Source organism: Geotrypetes seraphini, chromosome 3, assembly GCF_902459505.1.
Source record: "Geotrypetes seraphini chromosome 3, aGeoSer1.1, whole genome shotgun sequence".
Classification (NCBI taxonomy): Eukaryota; Metazoa; Chordata; class Amphibia; order Gymnophiona; family Dermophiidae; genus Geotrypetes; species Geotrypetes seraphini.
This window is the reverse complement of record NC_047086.1, coordinates 29,201,834-29,228,326: the sequence shown is the minus strand read 5'-3', so window position 1 is coordinate 29,228,326 and position 26,493 is coordinate 29,201,834. Positions and strand designations below refer to the sequence as shown.

The 26,493-nt window shown below is 41.2% G+C and overlaps 1 protein-coding gene across 2 annotated transcripts in view; it reads left to right on the top strand.

Annotated features, from left to right (window-relative positions):
• Window positions 1-26,493, top strand: part of MDN1 (midasin AAA ATPase 1) — a 943,760-nt gene that overhangs the window by 589,998 nt on the left and 327,269 nt on the right. For both annotated transcript variants that reach the window (XM_033936734.1, XM_033936735.1), the window contains exons 56-58: window positions 3,350-3,560; window positions 12,951-13,182; window positions 20,492-20,618. In XM_033936734.1, coding sequence (XP_033792625.1) covers window positions 3,350-3,560; window positions 12,951-13,182; window positions 20,492-20,618 — 570 coding nt within the window. The remainder of the gene's footprint in view (window positions 1-3,349; window positions 3,561-12,950; window positions 13,183-20,491; window positions 20,619-26,493) is intronic.

Genomic DNA, 26,493 nt, shown 5'->3' with positions numbered 1-26,493 from the left:
TAGAGATCTGGGCTTCGGATACATGCTCAAAGATTGTCCAGGATCTATCTACTGGGATAGGGTTAGTGTCACTGGGCACCAGAGAATTGTAAGTGACTACTGATGGAAAAGAGCTTCTTATAGTAGCAACCTTTTCGTTGAAGAATTTTGCTAGGTTGTCCGCTGCTGGAAAGGAGGAGGAGAGAATAGAGGAGTAATTTTGAGAGGTTAAGGAGCGACACATGTTAAACAATGTGCTGCTCTGGTGATTGAATCTGATGATTTTGTCACCATAGAAATTCTTCCTCGCTTTTTCTAATACTGTATTGTAGAACTTGATACTGTCCCTCCAGGACTGTCTATCTGCGGGGGATTTAGATTTTTTTCCGTTTACGCTCCAGTGCTCGGCATTTCTGTTTCAGTTCTCTGTGGTACGGAAGATACCAGGGGGCCTTACGGAAGTAGGAGACTGTTTTAGTAGATAGAGGGGCAAGAGAGCAGTATGTAGACTCAGAGAGGTTTACCCAATTGTGCCAGTTTGTTTCTGGATATCCGCAGAGTTCTCTGAGCCTATGTGAAAGCTTGATAAGTTGGATCGTCTTTTTGTTTTATTAGCGGACATTCATAAGGGAGGAGATGCTTTTAAAGCTTCCATTTTACATTGGGTTAAGGAAGCTATTGCTTCAGCATATCATCTTCAGAAGAAATCAGTTCCTGATTTTCTTAAAGCACATTCAATGAGAGGTCAGGCAGCATCCTGGGCAGAGAGTTCTCTTGTGCCCCTAGTGGATATTTGTAGGGCGGCAATATTTGCAGGATGGCAGTCTGGTCTTCTCTACATTCCTTTGTGTGTCACTACCGGGTTAACATCCAGGCACATTGGGATGCTGGTTTTGGCGAGCATGTTCTTGTGGCAGCTCTTCAGGGTTCCCACCCGTGATGGGGGTACTGCTTTGGTATATCCCATCCACATGTTGGTCTAGAACAGGGGTCTGCAACCTTTAAGACATAAAGAGCCACTTGGACCCGTTTTCGAAAAGAAAAAAAAAACTTGGAGCCGCAAAACCATTATAAAACAAATCTAACACTGCATATATTGTTTCTTATCTTAATGCTATATACAGGATCACTAAATTGAAAATAAAATCATTTTTCCTACCTTTGCTATTTGGTGATTTCATGAGTCTCTGGTTGCACTTTCTTCTTCTGACTGTGCATCCAATCTTTCTTCCTTTCTTTCAGCCTCCTGTATGTTTCCTCTCCTCCAGACCTCATTCTCTCCCCCAACTTTTTCTTTCTGTCTCCCTGTTCCCCCTTCTTTCTGTCTCCGTGCCGTCCCCCAAGCCACTCAGTTTGCTGCCACCGCAATCGGGGAACAGCCCCCAAGCCACCACCGTCCCAAGCTTTCCCTGCAGAAGTGTTACGCTGACCAGCATTCCGCTCCCTGACGTCAATTCTGACGTAGGAGAGGAAGTTCCGGGCCAACAAGGCATTTCTCCTCATTCCATCCAGCCTGAGCCCCATCTCTCCTTGATCCAGCATTTCCCTTCTGTGTCTGTCAGAATTACCATTCCACCTATTTTCCAGCATCACCCTTCTTTGTGTCCATCTCACCTATATCCCTATCTCACCACTTTTTCAGAATCTTCATTTGTCTCTGTCCTTATCTTTACGCCATGTTCACCATTTGCCCTTTCAATGTTTTTATCTCCCCCCACACACTTTTTCAGCATTACTTCTATGTCTCTATTTCACCTCCTCTTCATGTCTCCTCTGTATCTCTATCCTTATTCAGTAGGTCCTGCTTACCCTTTCTCTTCTTTGTGTCACTATCTCCATTTTCAGCTTTCCCCCCTTTTCCTTTGTTACTGCACCCTGTAGCTAGAATCTTTCCACCCTCCCTCCACTCCGGCCCAGCCCAGTATGAAATATTTCCTTTTGTTTCCCTCCCCTCTCTCTTTCTCTCTCTCTTCTGCTCCCTAACCCACGAGTCCTGCATCTGGCCCTCTCCCTTCTACCTGCACCTGGCAAAACCCCCCTGCTCCGCGGCTCTCTTCAGCAACTTGTCAGCAGCAGTGATCAAGACAAGCTGCCGACATCGAGGCCTTCCCTCTACGAGTCCCGCCTTTGTGGAAAAATGAAGTTGAAACAAGCGGGACTCGCAGAGGGTAGGCCCCGACGTCAGAAGCTTGTGTCGATCGCTGCTGCTGAGTTGCCGAAGAGAGCCGCAGAGCAGGGGATGTGGCCGGAAGCAGGTAGATGGGAGAGGGAGATAGGAAGGCTGTAGATCTCCGGAGCATGACACCGACCCCGGCCAGGATGATTTCTTTTTCAGCGTGCACCTTACAAGTCCAGCGTCGCGGCGGGAAATAGCCATGCTGAGCATGGCTATTTCCCGCCGCGATGCCGGACTTGTAACTGCATGCCTGCGTGACACACTACCGGAGCCGCAGCAAAGGTGGAAAAGAGCCGCATGCGGCTCTGGAGCCGCAGGTTGCCGACCCCCGGTCTAGAAGAACACTAAAGAAGGAGAAATTAAGTCCTACTTGTTTGTTTCTTTTAGTCCCTCCAAACCAGCTTAGAACCCACCCAGTGGGTTTTTTTCTTGCGGATATGAAGTTGTTTTTTTCTGCGGCATTGTTAAATGTCGCTTTTTTTTTTTTTTGTCTTTTTACTTTTGCATGGGGAGTGTATGTTGCCTCTTCCAATCCTTTTTCCAACAGTTGGGTTCCAGTTTACAAAAAAATTTCCTTGAGTTCCTTTTCTTACAGTAGATCAGTTAATAGAGTTCCTGCTTGACTATTCGTCAACTGATTCTAAGAGGGACTGCACAGCCCACTTGTACTGCTGATAAAATTCAGTGTGTTTGCAGTCTACACCTGCTGGTAGAGGAGCATAAATCCATCCATCTGTGCCGGTTTTGTGGGGGGGACAAAAAGAAAGAAAGAAAATTAGCAGGTATGACCTAATTTCTCCTTAACTCCTATCCCATGACTTTCTAATTTCCTCAGAAGTCTTTCATGAAGTAATTTGTGAAATGCCCTTTAAAAATCCAAATGCACAGTATTGACCAGCTTACCTTTATCCACATTTATTCACTCTGCTTCTCAGCTGTATTCAACAGTGTCCTTGCATAAAACTCTCCAGAATGATTCTTTATTAGCTGTAATTGGTGGTGTTTGCATGGTAGTTAACTTCTTTGAGAAATCCCTGTAGAATTGTTTTAGTTTTTCTCTAAATGGTTTATTTTGATCTTCCTTTTCTGTTCATATTTCTTTTAGTTGAGAAGGTAACAATGCATCTGTTCCTCCTTTTTTTTTTTTTTTACCTGGGTGCTGCAATTAAATTTTGTTATGTTCTCTGTATGCAGGATGAGATGGTGGTGCAGTGTTTGATACAACTGAATGTACTCAGTGGAGCCCTCCAAGTTGTGGATTTGAAGCCTGTCTTAGAAGCAAGCACATGGCACTGGGATATCTGCCGCCTAAAGACAGCTGCCCTGGGGTGGCGCATAAAGAGAGACATACTGTGTGCCAGGGGCCTAGTGCTCCAAGCCAATCATTCTGAAAGCTTTGAAACAGGTAACCTCTGTCTTCTAATAACTCCCATTTTTGCTTATACAAGGGTGATGTCAGTGCTGTAACTGACCCTCATAGGAAGAATGTTTCAGATTACAAAACTTGTGGTATTATGTTTTGCTTTTTCACAGCTATCTTGGTTTTTGATTATTCAACATTTCATGTTGCAGGTTCATAAGAACATAAGCATTGCTTCTGCTGGGTCAGACCAGGAGTCCATCGTGCCCGGCAGTCCGCTCCCGCGGCGGCCCTCCAGGTCCATGACCTGAAAGTTTTCCCTACCTAACCTAAAATGTCCATACCCTATTTGCTCAATGTCCTGTAAGGTAAACCTCTATCTGTACCTTGTTATCCCCTTCGCTTCCAGGAAGTCATCCAGTCCCTTTTTGAACCCCAGAATTGTACTCTGTCTTATCACCTCTCCGGGAAGTGCGTTCCAGGTGTCTACCACCCGTTGAGTGAAGAAGAACTTCCTTGCATTCGTTATGAATCTGTCTCCTCTCAGTTTTTCTGAATGACCTCTTAATTTAGTTGTCCCTGCTAGTCTAAAGAATCTGTCCCTCTTCACCTTCTCTATGCCTTTCATGATTTTATAAGTCTCTATCATGTCCCCTCTCAGTTTCCGCTTTTCCAGGGTAAAGAGCCCCAGCCTGTCTAACCGTTCGGCATATGAAAGGTTCTCCATACCCTTTATCATCCTCGTTGCTCTCCTCTGGACCCTCTCGAGTATTGCCATGTCCTTCTTGAGGTATGGCGACCAGTATCGGACGCAGTATTCCAGATGTGGGCGCACCATTGCTCGATTCAGTGGCAGGATAACTTCCTTCATACTTTTAACCTTTTTGTTTGTCTGCTTGCAAGTCCACAGCAGTTCTTTCTTTCCTTTTCCTCATGCCTCTGATATACATTGATTACCATGGCATTTTCAGACTTCTGATTTCTACTCCAGAGCTAAGACTATGGCATCTTGTTTCAAGCAGTGTCTTGATGCAATTTGTCGCACCCTTGTGAAAAGGGGAAACACGCTGCTGGGCCTTTAATAAAGACCTGCTTGCCAGAATAGATCTGAAAGATAGATAATGAGAGAATTTAAAATGTGATTATCTGTTATCACAGGCATATGATATCCAAGGTCACTGTTTTATTAGGTGAACTATTGGTCCAGAACCATACTGGGTCTGATATTCAGTCGCCAGCAATCAACGTTTTGCTAACCACTGGTGGCATTATATCTGGAAATTCAATGCGGGGCCATGTCTGGGTTCTGGCATTCAATTTCCAGGTATATGGAGCTGGTGAGAACATGTCAATCTTATCTTTATGAGGTTAAACAGCTATTTATTTGTTCCTGTTTAAGCAGATATCTTGGCTGGTAAAGACCTGGATATCGGTACTTAACTGGCCAAGTGCTGACACCACCCCTCCCCCATCCAAAATAACAAGTTTTATGTTGGGCACTACCTGGACATTTTCAGCTACACTATCTGGTTAGGTGCTGCCGGATATGCCCAGTTAGTTCCAGAAGTGTGATTTAAATGGCTTCTCCTGGCCATTTAAATCATTTTAAACATCAAGCCCAATGTCTTTTTTAATTGAGTTTTTTCTATTGGTTGTTCTGCAATTGTATCTAATATTATTTCTTTTCATTTAATTATTTATTGTTGACTCGCTATCTGCTTTCATCTTCCATTGAAATGATTTTAAATTGTTTATTATGCAAAAGATTTCGCTACCTTGTATGTTGTTATTTTGTAATAAAAGTTGCAGAATGTTTTTGTACCGAGTACCTTTTCACAGCACATGCAGTAAAACATGATCTCAACTATGTATCAACCAGCATGTTAATCCATATCAGCCATATATACTATAACAACTTAAAAAGGCATATATAGCTTTTGAATAATTTTTAGACCATCAGAGGTTGTGTATATTTCACATGAGCTAAAAAATTTTATCCCTCATGGCACTCCATAATTAGCATCAATCAAAGATCTTTGAAAGTACTTATAATTTAACAATTTTTGAAAAATTTCCGCTCTGTTTTTATATCAGAATCATTATTGTGAATATCAGAATATTGTGGAACACCTATCTTAATCATCTGAAGACTGATGACGATATTGGTGAGCCTTAAGCGATAAGGTTTCTTAGCTTTTGTAAAATAGGCCACTTCTGATGATCTGAAAATTCTTTAAAAGCTGTTCATATAGTTTCAGTGTTCTTCAACCTTTTGACACCTATGGACCAGCGGAAATAAAAGAATTATTCTTTTTTTTTTTTTTTTTTTTTAATTTTTATTTATAAAATTTTCATTCTTACAATAAATAAATAGCATAATATTTAGTTTATAATAATTATAGTTGTATGTACAATATCATATCATATATATTGAATCCCTTTCCCCTGTTATTTGTTTTTTCATTTTTCCTCATATTAATTTCTATATTTCCCTCCCTAACCCTATATTATTATTATCAATGTGTTAAGATATCTGATCTTTAGAATATTTTGTCAATGGATCCCATATTTTCTTAAAATTTTTTATATTTCCTTGTTGTAATGCCAATATTTTCTCCATTTTGTATATGTGACACACCGAGTTCCACCAGAATGTATAATTTAGCTTGGTATAATCCTTCCAATTTTGTGTGATTTGCTGCATGGCAACTCCTGTCAATATTAAAAGCAATTTGTTATTGTTTGCTGATATTGGACTTTGTGTTCTCATTGCAGTACCAAATAATATGGTATCATATGAGAGACCAATATGATTTTCTAGTAATATGTTAATTTGGGGCCAAATTAAATTCCAATAGGCTTTTATGCAAGGACAAAAAAAAATTAAATGATCTAATGTCCCTACTTCTATTTTACAATGCCAGCATCTATTAGATCTAGTATTATCTATTTTTTGCAAGCGCGTCGGGGTCCATAACACTCTATGTAATAAAAATATCCATGTTTGACTCATAGATGCTGACTTTGTTAATCTTAATCTCCAGGACCAGAATCTTGGCCATTGAGATGCAGAAATTGTCTGTCCAATCTCAATGCTCCAAATATCCCTAAGTCCAGTTTTCTTTTTTTTATTTAGAAATCCATATATTAATTTATACCATTTTGCGGCTTGGTGTCCCAAGAAATCCGCCTGGAAACATAAAACTTGCAAACTATATTGGGTATTAAGATCTTTCCATTCAGGGAACCCTACCTGAATGGCTTGCTTCAATTGCATCCATTTAAAATATTGTGTTTTATTTAGTCCAAATTTATTTTGCAATTGTGAAAAACTAAGCAAGGAACCTTCTGATATGACATCATTCAATGTTCTTATTCCTGCATTTATCCATTGTTTCCAGACGATTTTAAATCCGCCAATTCTGATCCTGGAGTTTACCCATATTGATTGATTTAGAGATTTAGCTATTGGTTCTGGTGATAGGTTACTTATGTATCTCAATGTTTTCCAAGTATCTAAAAAGATTCTGTTATCTTTATATCTCCTAGGCATTGTTATGGTAATTAGATGTTCTGGATATAAAGGGAACAGGAGCTGCCATTCTAAATACAGCCAATCTGGTACATTTTCCATGAGATCTGGGAGGATCCAATACATACCCTGTCTTAAAATATAGGCTTGATGATACCTATAAAAATTTGGAAAATTTACCCCCCCTTCCACAATTGGTCTTTGTAATGATACTAAAGCGATTCTTGGTCTTTTCCCAAACCAAACAAATTTTGTAAGAATATTGTTAAGTTTTTTATAAAATGACCCCTGAAAAAATATTGGTATCATACTCATTTGATAACAAACCACAGGCAATACCATCATTTTAATTGTTTGAATTCTTCCCCACCAAGAAAGATGTAATGGATTCCATTGCTCACACATTTCTGTTATTTTTTTCAATAAAAGTTTTTCATTCTCTTTGACTGTGTCTTCTATTGTATTTTTGATCATAATTCCTAAGTATTTTATTCCATCTTCTTTCCAAATAAATGAATATGGGTCAAATAGTCCTTTCGTACAATGAACATTAATTGGGAGGACTTCAGATTTGCTCCAATTAATTTTATATCCAGAAAAAGTGCCGAATTTCTCTAATAAATTAAGTATACATGGAATAGTAGTATCCGGTTCTCTTAAATATAATAAAATATCATCTGCATATGCAGAAAGTTTAAATTCCCAGTTGGAAAACGTGATTCCCTTTATCTCCTTAGTCTTATTTATTGCAATTAATAAAGGTTCTAAGACAATATCAAAAAGTAATGGAGACAAAGGGCATCCTTGTCTAACTCCCCTATGCAAATTAAATCTAGTTGATAAATTATTATTAATATATAATCTTGCACCAGGAGAGCTATACAATGTCTGGATCATTTTAATAAAACCGGAGCCTATACCAAACCATTGTAAAGCTTGATACATAAAATTCCATTCCACTCTATCAAAAGCTTTTTCTGCATCTAAAGATATTAGAAAAGCTGGATCATTTATATTTTTTGCTAAATTTAATGAGTGGAATGCTAGTCTAGTATTATTTGATGAATGTCTTTTAGCAATAAATCCTGTTTGATGTACATCTATAATGAAAGGAAGAGCTTTTGCCAATCTAAGTGCTAATACTTTAGCCATTAATTTATTATCCACATTTAATAACGAAATAGGCCTGTAATTTGAAACCAGAGTAGGATCTTTGTTTGGTTTTGGTAAGACTATAATTATCGATTCTGCCATAGTACCTGAAATATTTTCATTCTTTATTTGATATTGATATAAATTTAACAGATGTGGTAAAATGATATTTTGAAATGATTTATAAAATTCAACAGTATACCCATCTCCACCTGGAGCGGATCCAACTCTAAGAAACTTCAATGCTGTTTCTATTTCTTTTAAAGATATAGGATCTTCTAAACTTCCTTTTATATGATCCGGAATATTAGGTCCAAGAAAGGAATTTAAGAATGTTAATCCTTCTTGTTCTTTATTTTTATAAGAATTAGAAGTGTATAATTCTTTATAAAAATCAAGAAATTGTGTTATAATATCTTTTGTGCTGGTATGTGTGTTACCTTGTATATCTTTTATTGCAATAATCTTAGATTTTCTTTTCTTTGCTTTAAGAAAATTTGCTAATAATTTTCCCGCTTTATTTGAATTGCCATAATATTGTACTTGTTTATTGAAAATGTCTTTTCTCACATATTGAGAAGAAATCTCATTATATTTAACTTTTACTTTTAACAACTCTTGTAATGTATTGTTTTCCCATTTTTTAATTAATTTATTTTCTAATAATTTAATTTGTTTTTCCATATCTTCATATTGTTTTTTAAGTTGTTTTTTAATAAAAGCTGAATAAGAAATAATATTTCCTCTCATTGTTGCTTTAAAAGCATCCCATAAAATTTCTATATTAATGTCATCTGAAGAATTAAGTTGAAAGAATTCTTGCATTTTTACTTTAAGATCTTCTAAGAATTTCGAATCTGCTAATAAATCATTATTAAATCTCCATATTGAATTAAATTGATCAATATTATAATTCTTAAGGTTAATCCACACACCAGCATGATCTGAAATTATAATGGGATCTATAACTGCTTTTGATACACGCTGCGCTATGTTATTAGTTACAAAAATATAATCAATTCTTGAGAAAGATTTATGGACCTGAGAACAAAAAGAATATTCCCGATCATTAAAATGAAGGATACGCCATATATCTATTAAATTACAAGATTGTATTAAATTATCTAATCCTAAAGATTTTATGATTTTACTTGGTTTCTTGTCCACAATTGGATCCATTACAGCATTGAAATCTCCAGCTACTACTAAGTTAGAAGTAGCCAGTGGTAGTAATATCTGTTGAATTTGATTAAAAAACTCCATTTGGTTCGAATTAGGAGCATAAAGATTAAATAAATCCAGGGTTGTATTTCCCAGATCCATTTTAATATGTATCCATCTTCCTGAAGAGTCAGAATTTATTAATTTAAAATCAGCTTTGCATTTCTTATTTATTATTATCGCTACCCCTGCTTTCTTCCCTATTGCTGGTGAATAAAAACATTTTGATATCCATCCTTCTGTTAGCTTCCTAGATTCAGTGTCCGAAAGGTGTGTCTCTTGTAGGAAATAAATATCTGCGTTTTGCTTATGGAGAAAACCTAATAATTTTTTTCTTTTTATAGGATGATTTAAGCCATTGACATTAATTGAAAAAATTTTAATATCCATTTACTTTTGTAATTAAAATTTGACATGAAATCATATGATTATTATTTTCAGATATCCACACATTGTAATAATATATTTTCCCCATTCTCTTTCTTCCCCTCTTCCCTCCCTCCCCTCCCTTCCCCCCCAATATTATCTGTGTATGCTTGGCAACACGCATCTTAGGTCAGGTATCAAAACACTCCACAAAAGTCCATTTCCTGTTAAGATTCAGATATAAGTCACAAATATATCATATATTACTAAATAACATTAACAATCCATATAATATTTAAACATTTTGCCTTTTTTTTTTTTTTTTTCCCCAATGTTAAATTTAATCTTTTCAAATATTATTTTCTGTATCATTTTCATATTTTATAACTATTAGTATATCTTATTAATTCAAATAATATGAAAAATATTGTAAATTTTTTTTTTTTTTTAAATTCATATATATCACCTTTATATTTTCTAATTCTATTTCTTTATAATATTTTTAAGTAATATATAAGTTTATGAATATATTCTAGATCCTTATAATTCTTTTAAACTTATATATTATATAATGAGATGTTTCATTTCTTTGGAAAATAAACAATGTTTCACATATGTGTGCTACTTGTACTATGTGATTTTTTTTTTTCCCCGTTCCAGAGCTTCCTTCCTTCATTATACAGAGTCATACCTCATTCATATAACATACTTCCTAGTTTCATTTTTAAGATATATCAAAGTTAAAGATGTGTCATTCCATTATCTTATTCATCCAAGTAAATATTATTTTTTCTTCCTTTCTTCTTCTTCGTATTTTTTATATCCAGAGTATTATTCATTTCTTTTCAATAGTTTGTTAATTCCGAATAAGTTCCGGTTCCAGCGACGATCTAATTTTAGTTTATTTTGTGATCTTTTATCCGATGTAATCCTTTATCTTTTATTGTCAAGTCTAGTAGTTTATTTATTCATATTTGTTCATCGTTCATCCGGTTTTAAGAGTTATTCTTTACATGTATTTCCTTTTGCAAGGACTTCTGGGATTTGTAGTTCCATTGAATCAGAGAAAGGATTTTTAATAGGTTTATTCTTCCTGTATTGTCTTCTGAGAAGTGGGTTATATATACATACATAGATCTTCATTCATTCTTACATACATTCCATAGGAAGAAAGCTCTGGACCATGATTCAATCACATAATAGTATTTAGGATCTGCTCATTACAGCATTTATTATTATTAATATCAATAGTTAATTTATTTATTAACTTTCTAAAACCAATTAAGGGCTTATATCTCGTTTTTATATTCAAGTTCTTATTTATTATCTAATAAATATTATATTCTTCCTTGTTTAAAAACTATATTACTTTTATCTAAGATCTTGTATACTTATATGTTAATTTATCATTTAAAGAATCATTCCATTCTAGAATGTAGGAATTTTTTGAACAGAGTCAAAAACATTCTATACCGTTTTTCATCTGCTAAATACTTATTATATTCAATCAATAATTTCAAAAAATACAAGGTGATATTAGCTCTTCTTAATACATATCATTTCCCCTACCTGTTTATATTATAAGACATTCAAACTTGACATTCATTATAATAAAATAAAGAAAATTAAGATGACATTGGCATTTCCTGGTTTAGTATATATTTTTGTAGCTCTTCAGGATTATCAAAGGTTAAAGTTTTGTTTGCTATGGTTACTTTCATATTTGCTGGGTATACAAGACCAAATTTTGCTCCCAGTTCACGTAGTTGTGGTCTCAAATCCAGCAGTTTCTTTCTTTTAATTGCTGTGCTTTTTGCAAAATCCGGGACAAAGTGAATACGGGCATCTTGATATTGTAAACCTTTATTCTGTTTTGCAAGATGAAAAATTTCCATGACCTGTTGGTGGCGTAGTAGTTTAAATATCAGTGGCCTCGGTCCTTGATGCTTTTCTGATCTCTTTGTTGGCACTCTATGTGCTCTTTCAATCTCTATGGGATATTTAGTTTGTAGAGGAAGTAGTTTTGGTAATAAGTTTTCTATAAAGGTCACCGGATTCCCCTTTTCTGCTCCTTCCGGTAAACCTATCAGACGAACATTGCTTCTTCTCTCACGATTCGAGTAATCCTCCAGTTCTTTAGTAAGTGTTTCAATTTTCTTTTTTTCAGTTTTTGTGTTTAAAATTTCTTCTTCAACAGTTATCATTCTTTCTTCTAAATCGTTAGATTTTAATTCGATTAGATCCATCTTTTTATTTAATGTTGAAACATCATCTGTTAATTCTGTAACTTTTTTTGTGAGAATTGAAAGCATTTGTTTGATTTCTTTAAGTTCTTTCATTACTTCTGGATCTGCGGTTTTGGATCCTGTCTCTTGTTCAGGCTTTGCTCTCTTGCTGCTTCCAGAGACTGCGAAGTCGTTTTTATTTTGCTTTCCTGACGCCATCGAGTTTATTTTTATCATAAATTTAATCTTAATTCTTCAAATTTTTGCGACTTTTTTATTCTTTCAAGGACTTTTTATATGGAGCTCTTCTGCTAACCGACCTCCTTCATGCGTGTCCAAGCCACGCCCCCTCAATAAAAGAATTATTCTGTGGACCGGCAACCAACTGAAATTTTAAAAATCCCATCTCCACAGCTCGGTCCCCATCCTATCCCCATGAACTCGATCCCTGTTTCCATTCCAGGTCAGCCACGAGCAGCGTGCAAGAGCCACTGTGCGCTGTCCTGGCAAACAAGCGCAGCTGGCGCTGAAGATAAGGAGCAGCCAGGCCATGCGCTTGCAGGGGACACTAATTCTTCATGGACCGGCAGGAAATCTTTGTGGTCCGGCACTGGTCCACGGACCAGTGGTTGAAGAATACTGATTTAAGTTATAGTGTACTTGGCTAAAATGGATTAATATGCTTGGCTGATGCACACTTGTGGTGACATTTTCAGTTGCAATGAATTGTTTACCACTTCTTTAGAAAAACTGTTACAATTGAATATATTTAAAAGAGAAATGGAAGTACTTTCTGTGAAGATGGAAGAATTGCAAAATGACTATTGAAAATGTGGGTGTTTTGTGTTAGACGGCATGCATTTGGGACTAGTTGTGTCGATGATAAGCACATTTTTATGTGCTGTTTTTCTTTCTCTAATCCTGCTTTTTGTCCTTCAGGTGAATTGAAGCACTTAGTGGACCTGAAGTGTTCCCAGCTGAAAGCAGAGGGTGTTCTGAGCAGTCAACCAGTAGAGTCGCATTCTAAAGATGTACCTGGGGTGAAGTCAGATTCAGCAGCATTAATTCAACTGTCCAGCAGAATTCAGTTGTGGCCTGCCTTAGAGTACTTGAGTCTACTGTGGCAGTATAAATTGACAACTGATATTATAGCTCATATGTGCTCTGAAGGGTGAGTTAAAAAAGGACATTGTTGCATTCTAATCTACTTCAGCTGAAAATTATAGACCAATTTCCAACCTTCCATTTTTGTGTAAACTAGTAGAAAAAGTGTTTGTGTGCGGGGTTCCCATCAATTTTCCCAACATGTGCTTCCAACTTACTTTATTGCAGATGATCCAACTTTAGGTCAGACTGAAACAATTATGTTTTCTCTTCTGAATGATATCCACACTGCCTTTAAACTTAGAAACATGGAAACATGATGGCAGATAAAGGCCAAATGGCATTCACTGTCTCCTCTTCTCCCTAAGAGATCCTATGTGCCTGTCCCATGCTTTCTTGAATTCAGACACAGTCTTTGTCTCCACAACTCTACTAGGAGACTATTCCAAACATCTCTCATGGTAAGATTGTATTATTAGTATCCCTAGATTTAACCACTTCCTTTGATTTGGTGAACCATTCACTTCTCTGTCAACTAATTAAGATTGGTTTTCCTCTTATCTTTCTGATTATTCCTTTTCTGCAGTTAACCCTTGTTCCCACTCAACATCCTTCCTTTATACTTATATCCCACAGCGATTGGTTCTCTCACCTCTAATATTCAATATTTTCCTCAGCCCTTTAGCCCTCTTGCTTCAGCAGCACAGCCTTATATTCTCTGTCTATGTTGATGATGATCTTTTACTTTCTGTACGGGATTCTAGTAATCCTGACTTATCCAAGGACAAGCAAGCAGTATATTCTCATGTGGATGACATCATCCATGGAACCCAGCACAAACAGTCAAAAAGTGTACCATTTTAAAACTTTAAGACCACTTATGCTGGTGCCTTCCCACCTGACATCGGCTCATGGGACCATCAGTTTTTCAGTTTTCCGTGGAGGTGAGAAGCTGTTCCTTAGAGTCTCTTAAGTGCATCAAACTTTTGAATTTTTTATGCTTTTCTGTTTCATTTCTCCCTATCTTTAGTTTTATTTTAATATCCAGTGGCGTACCTAGGGTATGTGGCACCCGGGGCCCATCATTTTTTGACACCCCCCCCATGTAAAAAAATATTTTTTTGTAATGATCATGAAACGGAATAAATGGTCAGAATAGAAACAGGCAGTGAAAATTTTCTTATATTCCAAACATAACATAACATAAATTATGTCTGAATTGTCATGACATCAGAAGTACATATGGAGTAGTTGCAGGTGATGCTTGGGACAGTTCTGATTGTGTTAGTTCGGTTTTATGTGTTTTTTGAATAGAAGGGTTTTTATTTCTTTTTTGATGGTTTTGTAGTCTGTGGTCGAGGTCAATAGGTTGTAGAGTTGGGGGTCGAGTGTTGCAGCTCGATTGGCTAGGAGGTTGTCGAACAGTTTTTTTCTTTTGACGTTTTTGGTTGGAGGGTGTGTGAATGGTGCGTGAGTTCTCCTATGTCTGGTTGAGTTGGATTGAATTATTTAGCTGAAGAAATTAGTTACCCCCTCATCCCACACACATTAATTCTCTTCCATTTTTGTTCCCATTATAAAAAACACTGATAAGTTCCCAGAAAAAAAATACATTAAAATAAGAAGTGAAAACAAAGGCCCCTACAGATGAGAACATAACATAAGAATAGCCTAACTGGGTCAGACCAATGGTCCATCATGCCCAGTAGCCCATTCTCATGGTAGCCAATCCAGGACACTAATACCTGGTCAAAACCCAAAGAGTAGCAACATTCCATGCTACCGATCCAGGGCAAGCAGACACTTCCCCCATGTCTTAATAACAGATTATGGACTTTTCCTCCAGGAATTTGTCCAAATCTTTCTTAAAACCAGCTACACTATCTGCTTTTACCATAACTTCTGGCCACTTCATTTTTAAGTTTAGATCTTTCCTTTCAAACAGAGACCTTGCTAGATGTCAAATACAGCACAAGGTAACTTCACATGGACTTAGCTGTGCAGGAAATGTGAATCTCCTCATACACCCACCATATAGTGCAAAAATGTGCAAAGGTCTGTTTTTTTCTTTCGATCACTACATAGCCTAATGCCACACAAGCAGCGCTGTTACAAACATATTCTGTAGGTCAATGCTAAGGATAACAGTTTCCTTCCTTGGACCAGAAGGAGATACTGATAAACCACTGGAAGAGATCCCAAAACAACACCCAAAGACCCACTCAGTGTGTAAACCAGTTGAGTGGAGTGGACTAACTGGGGGGTGGAAATGGGCCCGGAGTTTGCACAGCAGAATTTCCCAGACCACCTCTTCCTCTCAACACATTGACACGTTGCCACCACCACTACTAGGAACACCTCACTGGGTAGGCTAGCTATGCTATAAACTTTATAAAACACATTATTATATTTTCTTATAAAGCACATATTTTAACTGAACTCTCTGACATCCTCAGCCTTTCCATTCACAAAAATAGAAGGAAGAAAAGTTCCCATTTCCTGCTGTCTCATGTCCCCGGCCTATACAATATTTTTTTTCTGCAGACCCTTCAAAAGTCTGACCAAATCCTCGTTTCACTTGCATTATAAAGTACTGAGGATGCCATCTCTCCCCAATCCCAGGTCCTAAAGTCTAAGACAGTAGCGCAAACTAATGCTGCCAGATTCAGGAAAAAAAATTTTGATTCGATTCAGCCTATTGAATTGGTTTTTCAATTCGATTTTCCTGCCCAGTTGGGTGATTTTTTTCAAAACTCCTGGTGGGTTTTATAGCTTTTTCACCCCCTTTGGCTTCTCCTAATCACACTGGCGCTGTGGTGTAAATAAAATAAAGAAACAAAAAGGACTTTTCCTCTCTCTGTTAAATCCTAGCTCACGTTTGCAGTCCAACACCAGCTCTGGCAGGATACACATTTCAAATCTGACATATTATAATCACAAAACAGAAAATAAAATTAATTTTTCTACCTTTTGTTGTCTGGTTATATTTCAAATCTTGTTGGTCCAAGGCTCTGGTTTTCTTCTGATAACTTGTGGTCTCCTTCTTTCTTCTTTCTGCATGCTAACCATCCATCTGCCAACTCTGTCCTCCCTTTCCATTTCCCTTCCCTCCCCAGGAAGTCTGGTATCTTTCCTTTTTTTCATCTCCCTCCACAGACCCACCTTTTCTTAACTACCCTTTCATCCGGCATCTCTCCCTCCTTCCCTACCACCCGAGTCCACCATCTCTCCCTTTCTTTTCCCAATTACCCTCCTATCCAGTATCTCTATCCCTCCTCCACACCATCCCTTGTGTCCAATTTCTCTCCCTTTCTGTTCCTTCCCTCCCTAAATCCCATGGTCCATCATCTCTCTCCCTCTCCTCTATTTTCAGACCCATTATTTCTTCCTCCCCCCCAAAGTTTGGCATATGCACGTCTCTTTGAACACCCCCTTCCCTCCGTGTACTTCTAAACCAGGGTCCCCCTAAAGACCTGTCCCCCCTTAAAGGTCTGCCTGTCCCCCCTTGAAGGCCTGCACCCCCCTTGAAGGCCTGTCCCACCTCGGGACCGCGGCGCAGGAAGCAGCTCAGGTATCGCTGAAGTCGCGATCCTGCTACGGGCTGCTTCACAGGTGGTGCAGGAAGGTCAGTGGGGCGAGCGGTCCTTCGGGGGTGGGGGGGGGAATGAACGGCAAGGCCGGGAACACCCCCTCATGGCTGGCACCCGGGGCGGACCGCCCCTCCCGCCCCCCCCCCCCCTTAGTACGCCACTGTTAATATCTCATTTAATTTTTAATTCTCTTTAAATTTGGTTTCAAGATTTTGGATTTTTTTATCGATTTTTGTTTTTAGGGCCTTTGAGCTCTTTTCTGTCTGCTTTCAGGCTAGGAGCATCTAAGTTTTTTTCAGTATTCCATCTACTCGACCATTTTTGTTGAGGGCTCTACACAGGGTAGGAATGTAGGAAGATCGCTCCTACCCCGCTTCACTGCTAAACCACCAGGTAAAATATGGAGAAGTTTGGGAGGCGGGGGTGGGTCAGGGTTTAGAAACTCATGAATAACCGAAGTCGCATTCCTAAATCTGCAAATTGGAGGGAGATGTGTACCTCAGAACATCTTAATTCTTAACATCTCACAAATGATCTACTGGAGACTAGAAAGTACATGATGCGTTCTACTTTTGATGCTTTTGAAAATATTGTCTCGCACCTGAGCAGTCTCTAGTGCCATGCTTAGGCAAGCAAGGCTGCAAATTTCAGACCTAGATGCCAATGTACTAAAGTGATGCCAACATTCCCTGTATAGAAGACAATCTCTTTGAAAATCGTATAGAAGAGTCAATACAGAAGAACAAAAGACACACTGACTGCATGACCGACTACCTTGTCATGAAGTTGGCACAATCTCAAGCATCAAAGAGATTCAAATACGTAAAATGCTCCACTACTATTCCAAATGGAAATATAACCAGCTTCCTTCATCCAGTCACTCATCAAATCAGAGGTGTCCTAGACTACAGAGACAGCAGAAGACCCAATCACAGCCTCAACCCAAACAGCAGCAGTACTTTTGACTCCATAATATTAAGTATTGTTAGGTGATTGAGCTGACAAATCACAGCCCCCTTCAATTATCCATGCTATCTAATATAATAAAACGGTAAGCCGCGCATGCGCACTTCCTATGCGTGCGCTGTTTTTCTGTGAGCTGTAGCAACCCATAGGAAGTGCGCATGCGCGGCTTACGGTCTGGCCTGCTCCCTGCCGTATTGTATTTTTTTAGTTGAAAGACGCAGCGGTGGCTACTCTCACGATCCCCACCTGCGTCGGACTTCCGACGCAGGTGGGGATCATGAGAGGAGCCACCGCCGCGTGTTTCAACTAAAAAAAAAAATACGGTAAGGCGAGCAGACCAGACCAGACCGGCAAAAGTGAGAGGTGGAAGCCTAATAGCCCCGGCGGCTGTCGGCCACTGCAGCTGTGGACCGCGGTGGCTGTCGGCGGCTAAACACGGAGCACGGAGCCACCACAAGCGACGGCGAGGAGGGAGTGGGAGCAGGTCGCAGAGGCTGTCGGTGCCTGCAGGACGCGGCGGCTTTAGGCAGATGTCGGTGGAGGGCAGACAAAAAATAAAGGAGGTAAGGGTTGCTGCTGGACAGGAGAAGAGGTGCTGATGGATGGGGGGGGGCAGAAAAGAGGTACTGCTAGACATGGGAAAAGGTGCTGATGGACGGGGGGGAGGCAAAAAAAGAGGGGGGACAAAAAAAGGAAGGGAGGCCTGCTGGACAGGGTGAGCAAAAAATAGGTGCTGATGGACAGGGGAAGAGGTGCTGATGGACAGGGGGGCAGAAAAAGGAAGGGAGGCCTACTGCTGGACAGGGGGAGCAGAAAAGAGGTGCTGCTGGACGGAGGGGGCAAAAAAAGGAAGAGAGGCCTCCTGCTGGACATGGGGAGCAGGAAAGAGGTGCTGCTAGACAGGGGGGGAGTTAAAACAAAGGGAGAAGGGCTGCTGCTGGATAAGGGGACCAGTGAGAAGGGGTGGTGGTGGACACAGGGGAAGAAAAAGGAAGGGAGAATGGACAGGGGGAGCAGGCAAGGGGTGGTGGTGGACAGCCGAGGAAAAAGAAAGAAAGAAATACAGAAATAGACTAAGGAGAGAGAGAGAGAGAGAAATAAATACAGACACTCACATATTCTAGCACCCGTTAATGTAACGGGCTTAAAGACTAGTATGTTTATAATACACTATTAGGAGATTTTTCTTCCCTGGGAATAATTCCATTTTGCTGAAAACTTGGAGAGCCCCGATTTTAGCATCTTTGCCTGACAGTATGACGCACTATGCCTGACAGTATGACGCAGGACCTACTACTATTAGAACAATGGTCATCGACTTGGCAGCTCAACTTCAATGCTAAAAAATGCAAAGTGATGCACCTGGGTAAAAGAAATCTGTGCAGGACTTACACGTTAAATGGTGAGACCTTAGTTAGGACCACGGAAGAACGGGATTTAGGAGTAATCACTAGTGATGACATGAAAACTGCCGATCAAGTGGAAAAGGCTTCCTCCAAGGCAAGGCAAATGATGGGTTGTATCCATAGAGGTTTTATCAGCAGGATGCCAGAGGTCATAATGCCACTGTACAGGTCCATGGTGAGACCTCATTTGGAATATTGTGTTCAATTCTGGAGACCACATTACCGGAAAGATGTGCTGAGAATTGAGTCAGTTCAGCGGATGGCCACCAGGATGGTCTCGGGGCTCAAGGATCTTCCGTATGAAGTAAGGCTGAATAAATTGCAGCTGTACTCACTTGAAGAACGAAGAGAGAGAGGGGACATGATTGAGACATTTAAATATATCACGGGTCATATCGAGGTGGAAGAGGATATCTTCCGTCTTATGGGACCTTCGTCCACCAGAGGGCATCCGCTGAAAATCAGGGGAGGGAAATTTCATGGTGACTCCAGAAAGTATTTCTTCACTGAGAGGGTGGTCGATCATTGGATTGAACTCCCACGGCAGGTGATTGAGGCCAACAGCGTGGCAGATTTCAAAAATAAATGGGATATTCATGTGGGATCTCTAATGAGGTTAGGGCAGGGGGTGATGAGCAAACTCAAGGAGAAGGGTCACTAGAGTGGGCAGACTTGATGGGCTTTGGCCCTTTTCTGCCATCATTTTTCTATGTTTCTTACCAGATACTTATTAAGCTGGGTAGAGGTGAACCTGATTATAGGACAATGCTAAGGTTTCTCCTGGATTATTTGTAGGAAGGGTTTACTTGTCATGTTGAGTTGAATCTAAACAATTGCTTAGATCACTGGACTTTAGGGGCTAGCAAAACGGCCAGTAGAGACCACTTGATAGAGCTACGTGTGAGGATTCTAGGCCAGGCAAGCCAAAGACATTTGGGGCATCGGAACCCTCTGCTCTGGCACCCCCACAGTTTCTCTTGCTCCTTTTCAAAGCTGGCAGTGTGAACAAATTGAAAATGTGTGGCCACCAGGCCAGCATTTCCTGATGCTGATCTTATGCATCTTGAGAACAGCATTAAGTACTTTCCCTGTGACACGTTTTAAAATATTCTTCCGATGCCATCTGTAGTGAAGGAGGAGTGGTAAATAAGTTGACAGAGAGGTTGTGGGGAGGGGGAAGGGGCAAAGCTTATTTGCTTGTCTCCCAATACCCTTGTATTGGTTTTGGTCATAAGTGTAGCGGTAGTTATATTTCATTTTAATATTTCTTGTGTATTCAGTGTACTATTAGGTTTCATCCAGACATAAAAGCTTAGGTAAAAATTTTATAGTTCATTTGCTAAGATTAGATTAATCTAACACATTGGAGTTATTGACATTCTTTTAGTGTTGATTTTGTTTAATTTTCTTACAGGAAGAATGGATGTGGGAAATTGAGTTTAAATTCTGAGTTGAGTCAGCACATGGCTTTTTGTCTTAAGTGGACTTCGACATCAAGTCAGCAGTTGCAGGGTCTGTGGTACCTGCTGAAATTCCATGAGGTAACAGTGAGATGTCAAAAAAGGTTGATTTGATTTTCTCTTTCCTTGCACAAATCTATTCACTGAAACTTTTGGTACTGCCCTGAAAATTGATCCAATGTTTGCACCATTAGTCCCATCTAATACTTATTTTAATGGAGGAGGAATCCTAACCTAGGGCTAGATTCACTAAAGTCAGCGATCGTTGCTAAACCTGTTTTCATAGGTTTAGCAACAATCACAGCTAACTGACCCAATTCACTAAACAGCCCACTGCATGTTTTTCCCCTTGATTGCCCATTTTTCGATCTGGCCATGCAAATTAGTAAAACCCCAAGCAAAATAGCCAAGCGACTGATTCACTTACATTGCTTGGCTATTTAACATCGGGTTTTACCGATCCTAAAACCTTAGGACTTAGGCTCCCTAGGGAGGGGGCCTATTGCCCAGTGTCGTCGAGGAGGAGCCGAAGCAGGAGGTGTTTTCAGTACCTCCTGCTCCCAACGTCACAGATACAGAGGCCAGGGGAGGGTGACCTCCGGTGGCAGGAGAGAGTGGGCATCCCTCCTGCCTTTTTTTTTTTTTTTCCAGGGAGCGGGGAAGCCTTCGGGGCAGGGAGAGAGTGGGCATCACTCCTGCCTTTTTCTTCGGGGTGGAGGGGGGAGGTCCTTCATGGCAAGAGGAAGTGAGCATCCCTCCTGCCATCTTTTTGGGGTTTAGGGAAGGGGCATGGTGGCCCAGGTGTTCTAGCGGGGGGGGGGGGGAGGAGCGGGGGCTTTTTTTTAATGTGACAAATGACACGCAGAACATTTTAAAAAAGCAGAAGCTCTGACAGCAGTGACAGGAGGCTGCTTCCCCTGTCACTACTATTAGGGCTTTTGTTTGAGTTGGTGGGTTTGCATGGAAATGATTTGCACCTCAGTGCAAACTTAATAGTGAATCAATCGCTGTTGGAAAATCAGCCAGAGAATCGGCCAACAGCGATTGAGTCACTGTTAGTGAATCTAGGCCTTAATGGTTAACAAAAAGGAGTAAGAACCAGAGAGATCACAATTTAAATTCCACTTCCTCCACTGACACTACTTATGACCTTGGACAAGAAACATTACCTCCTGTTATCTTCCCACTTAGACTGTAACCTCTTTGGATTAGCTGCTACTTGGTCTTTTTATTTGGATTTAGAATACTGTTAGAGATGGAGCTTGACGTAATGACTTAGACAGATTGTTCTAGGCATACAGTGCAGCAAGATTGAACTTGCATAGTGGCCTTTTACTCAGTGAAGGTATCTTTGTTCACTCCTGGCACCAGGAGTAGAAGGGAAATGAGATGTTCTGGGTGCACTGCTTTGTTCAGGAAAATACAAAATTTGTAACCCACATTTACCTTTACAATATGTGCTCACTTTGTGCTGGAGAAGTGGCTGAAATATTATCCCAGGACAAGCAGGCAGCATATTCTTGACTGATGGGTGACGGCACCGACGGAGCCCCGGTACGGACAATTTTAGAGTGATTGCACTCTAAGAACTTTTAGAAAGTTCTAGCTCGGCCGCACCGCGCACGCGCGAGTGCCTTCCCGCCCGACAGAGGCGCGCGGTCCCTCAGTTTCTTAGTTTCCGCGGAGCTAAGAAGACGCGTTTTTCAACGGCTGTTGAAACTTTTTTCTCTTTGCCTTCCCGCTCGCGTAAACTTTTGATTATTTACCTTATTTCTTTTCTTTTTCTATTTTGTACAAAAAAAAAAAATTCCTTAATTTTTTCTTTAATTTATTCTTTCCCCGGCGGGGCCTTCTGCCACCATCGAAGCCTCGGCCTTCGATTTGGCTGAAGCCGTTTTTCCTTTCATGCCCCCTCAACCGGGTTTTAAAAAGTGCCAGCGGTGTGCTCGGCCTATATCTCTCACGGACCCACACAACTGGTGTTTACAGTGTTTGGGTCCTGAGCATCAGGCCTCTACTTGCACCCGCTGTGCCACTCTAAAAAAACGGACATTAAAAAATCGCCAAATCCAGCAGCGATTATTGTTCGGTGCCGAGATGTCCGACCCCGTTCCATCGACTCCAGCTTCGGCACCGATTCAGTCGGCACCCTCTTCTTCGACGCCGCGTGATTCCGCACCGGCGTCTCACCAGTCAGGTAAGCCGGCTAAGAAGCCTTCCCCGCTGGAGCGTCCTCCGGTCTCGAGTGCAGTGAGTCCAATCCTGCCGACTGTGAGACGCCAGCGGAAGCGCTCCGCCCCTATAGAGGTGAGTCCCTCGACATCGGGCTCCTCATCTCCGGGGCGTAGAGCGGCACCGCAGGTACCGCAGAAGAAAAAGGCGGTACCGGTGCCATCCCTTGATGACCGCATCACGGCCATCCTTCAGGTGCAGCTTAAGGACCAATTAAAACAGCTCCTTCCTGCTATCCTGGCTCCGAACCTTCCGGTGCCGGTCCGCACCGAGCTACCGGTACCGATTGTGGAACAGCCTGTGTTACCTGCTTCCACTATTTCGGTACCGCTTCAACTATCCTCATCGGTATCGATGCCAGTTCTTGCACCGGAGCCGAGAGCTCACCATCAATCGGTACAGACTTCGGCACCGGTGCGACCGATAACATCTCCTGACTCGATATCGATGAGGTCGGGTAAGTCGTTACACAAAACCCGACACTTACAAACATCGACACCTGAGTCTCGGGACCATGCTTCCCATGTCAGGGATCCTGATCTGTGGGGAGACTCAGAGGAACCCTTTCTTTCTGAAGGCGAATGTTCCTCAGAGGAGGAGGATTCAACTGTCCCTGACCCATCCTCCAAACAGGTCACTTCCTCTTTCTCCTGCTTTTTGAAAGAGATGTGTGACTCCTTGTCCATTCCTTTGGAGGCTGAATCCAAAAAGTCCAAAGCTTTTTTGGATGCCCTTGATTTTGACCAGCCTCCAAAGGAATTTTTGAAACTCCCTCTTCATGACATCTTGAGGGAGACTTTCTATAAGAATTTAGAGACTCCTTTAACTGTCCCAGGGGCCCCACGTAAACTGGATTCTCTATATAAGGTAATTCCCATTCCTGGGTTCGACAAACCTCAACTTCCACACGAATCCTTAACTGTCGAATCCACCCTTAAAAAATCTTCAGGAGCCAGTGTATATGCATCGGTACCTCCTGGCAGAGAAGGTAGAGCCATGGATAAATTTGGTAAGAGGCTCTACCAAAATGCTATGTTAGCAAATAGAGCTAGCAATTATGCTTTTCATTTTTCTTTTTATTTGAAGCATCTCCTTACCACCATGGCTTCCTTCGAAAAGTACCTTCCTTCACGAAAACATCACTCCTTCCATACCTGCTTGTCGTCTCTTTTTCAATTACGTAAGTTCATGGTTAGATCCATATATGACACCTTTGAACTTACATCCAGAGCGACAGCAATGTCGGTAGCTATGCGTCGCCTGGCTTGGCTTCGGGTATCCGACCTTGATGTTAATCATCAGGATCGGTTAGCCAACGCCCCTTGCCTAGGGGATGAGCTCTTTGGGGAATCCATGGACTCAACCACACAAAAGCTCTCTGCTCATGAGACACGCTGGGATACCCTGCTTAAAAATAAAAAGAAGCCTCCTCCGCCAAAACCATATAGGCAGCAGTCGGCCTATCAACGCCGCTTCACAGCTCGGCCATTACCTGCCACTGCTCAGCAACCTAGGCGTCAGAGGCAGCAACAACGTCAGCCTCCCAGACAGCAGCCACAGCAGCAACCTGTGAAACCACCTCCTCAGCAGAAGTCACAGCCCTTTTGACTTCATTCTCCACAGTATAGCCAGTATCCCTATTCCTGCTCTCCTGCCTCAACCTATAGGAGGTCGACTTTCTCTGTTCCTCAGCCGATGGGAAGTTATCACTTCGGACCAATGGGTCCTCAACATCATCCACCACGGCTACTCTCTCAACTTCCAGACTCTTCCGCCTCAAAGTCTACCAAAAGAGTCTGCTTTGAACAGTCCTCAATCTGCCCTCCTTATTCAAGAAGTTCAATCCCTCCTCTTTCTGAACGCTATAGAAGAAGTTCCTTTAGATCAAAAAGGGCAGGGATTCTACTCCCGTTATTTTCTAGTCCCCAAAAAAACAGGAGATCTCAGACCAATTTTGGATCTCCGCGATCTCAACAAACATCTGGTAAAAGAAAAATTCAAGATGCTTTCTTTAGCCATCCTTTATCCTCTTCTCAATCAAAACGACTGGCTATGCTCCCTCGATCTCAAAGAGGCATACACTCACATACCGATCCATGTAACCTCAAGACAGTATCTCCGTTTCATGATCAATCATTGTCATTACCAATACAAGGTGCTGCCCTTCGGCCTTGCCTCCTCTCCAAGGGTCTTCACCAAGTGTCTCATTGTGGTAGCGGCATTTCTACGCTCTCACCACCTCCAGGTCTTTCCTTACCTGGACGACTGGTTAATCAAGGCCACTTCCGCTCAAGCAGTTCTACTGGCCACCAACCAAACCATCTTGTTTCTACGAATTCTGGGGTTCGAGATCAATCTACCCAAATCTCATCTCATCCCCACTCAGAGACTTCAATTCATTGGAGCGATCCTGGACACACTCCTCATGAGAGCTTTCCTACCATCCAATCGTCTTCAGACCCTTCAGTCTCTATGTCAGCAGGTGCTTTCACTGCCTTCCATCTCAGCCAGGCAAATGATGGTACTCTTGGGGCACATGGCATCTACAGTTCATGTCACGCCCCTCGCACGTCTTCACCTGCGCACTCCTCAATGGACCTTTGCTACTCAGTGGTCCCAAGCGACAGATCCTTGCTCACGACACATATCTGTGACATCATCTCTTCGTCAGTCTCTTCAATGGTGGTTGGTATCCTCAAATCTATCCAGAGGTCTTCTGTTCCATCAGCCCCCTCATCAACTGGTCATCACCACCGACGCCTCTCTTTATGCATGGGGAGCTCACTTGAACGAGTTCCAGACTCAAGGTCTTTGGACAGCCCAGGAAAAGAAGCATCAAATCAATTTCCTGGAACTCGGAGCGATGTTTTATGCCCTCAAGGCCTTCCAACATCTTCTCTTTCCTCAGGTCCTTCTGTTGTGCACAGACAATCAGGTTGCGATGTACTACATCAACAAACAGGGTGGGACAGGCTCTCGCCTTTTATGCCAAGAAGCCCAAAAGATTTGGAATTGGGCCATAGATCACCATCTCTTCCTGAAAGCTATCTACATTCAGGGAGCACAGAATTCTTTAGCGGACAAACTCAGCAGAATTCTACAGCCTCACGAGTGGACACTCGATCCTGTAACTCTGCAGTCTATCTTCACTCAATGGGGCACTCCTCAGATAGACCTCTTTGCAGCTCCTCACAATCACCAGCTGCCCCTATTCTGCTCCAGACTTTACTCTCCTCACCGTCTGGCAGCGGATGCTTTTCTCCTCGACTGGTCGAATCTGTTCCTGTACGCCTTCCCTCCTCTGCCTCTAATGTTGAGAACCTTATTCAAGCTCAAGAGGGAACGAGCCACAATGATTCTGATTGCTCCGAGGTGGCCCAGGCAACATTGGTTCTCCCTTCTACTTCAACTCAGTTCCAGGGAACCTTTTCTTCTTCCTCTGTTTCCTTCTCTGCTTACGCAACAGCAGGAAACCCTTCTACATCCCAACCTCCAGTCTCTGCACCTGACAGCTTGGTATCTCTCGGGCTGACATCTCATGATACCCTTTTATCTCAGCCTGTTCGTTCCATTCTGGATGCCTCCAGGAAACCTACCACTCTGCAATGTTACCATCAGAAGTGGACGAGATTTTCCTCCTGGTGTCTTCTTCATCATCTTGATCCCACTTCCCTGGCAGTGGAGACGTTGTTGGACTATTTGCTCTCTTTGTCTGACTCTGGCC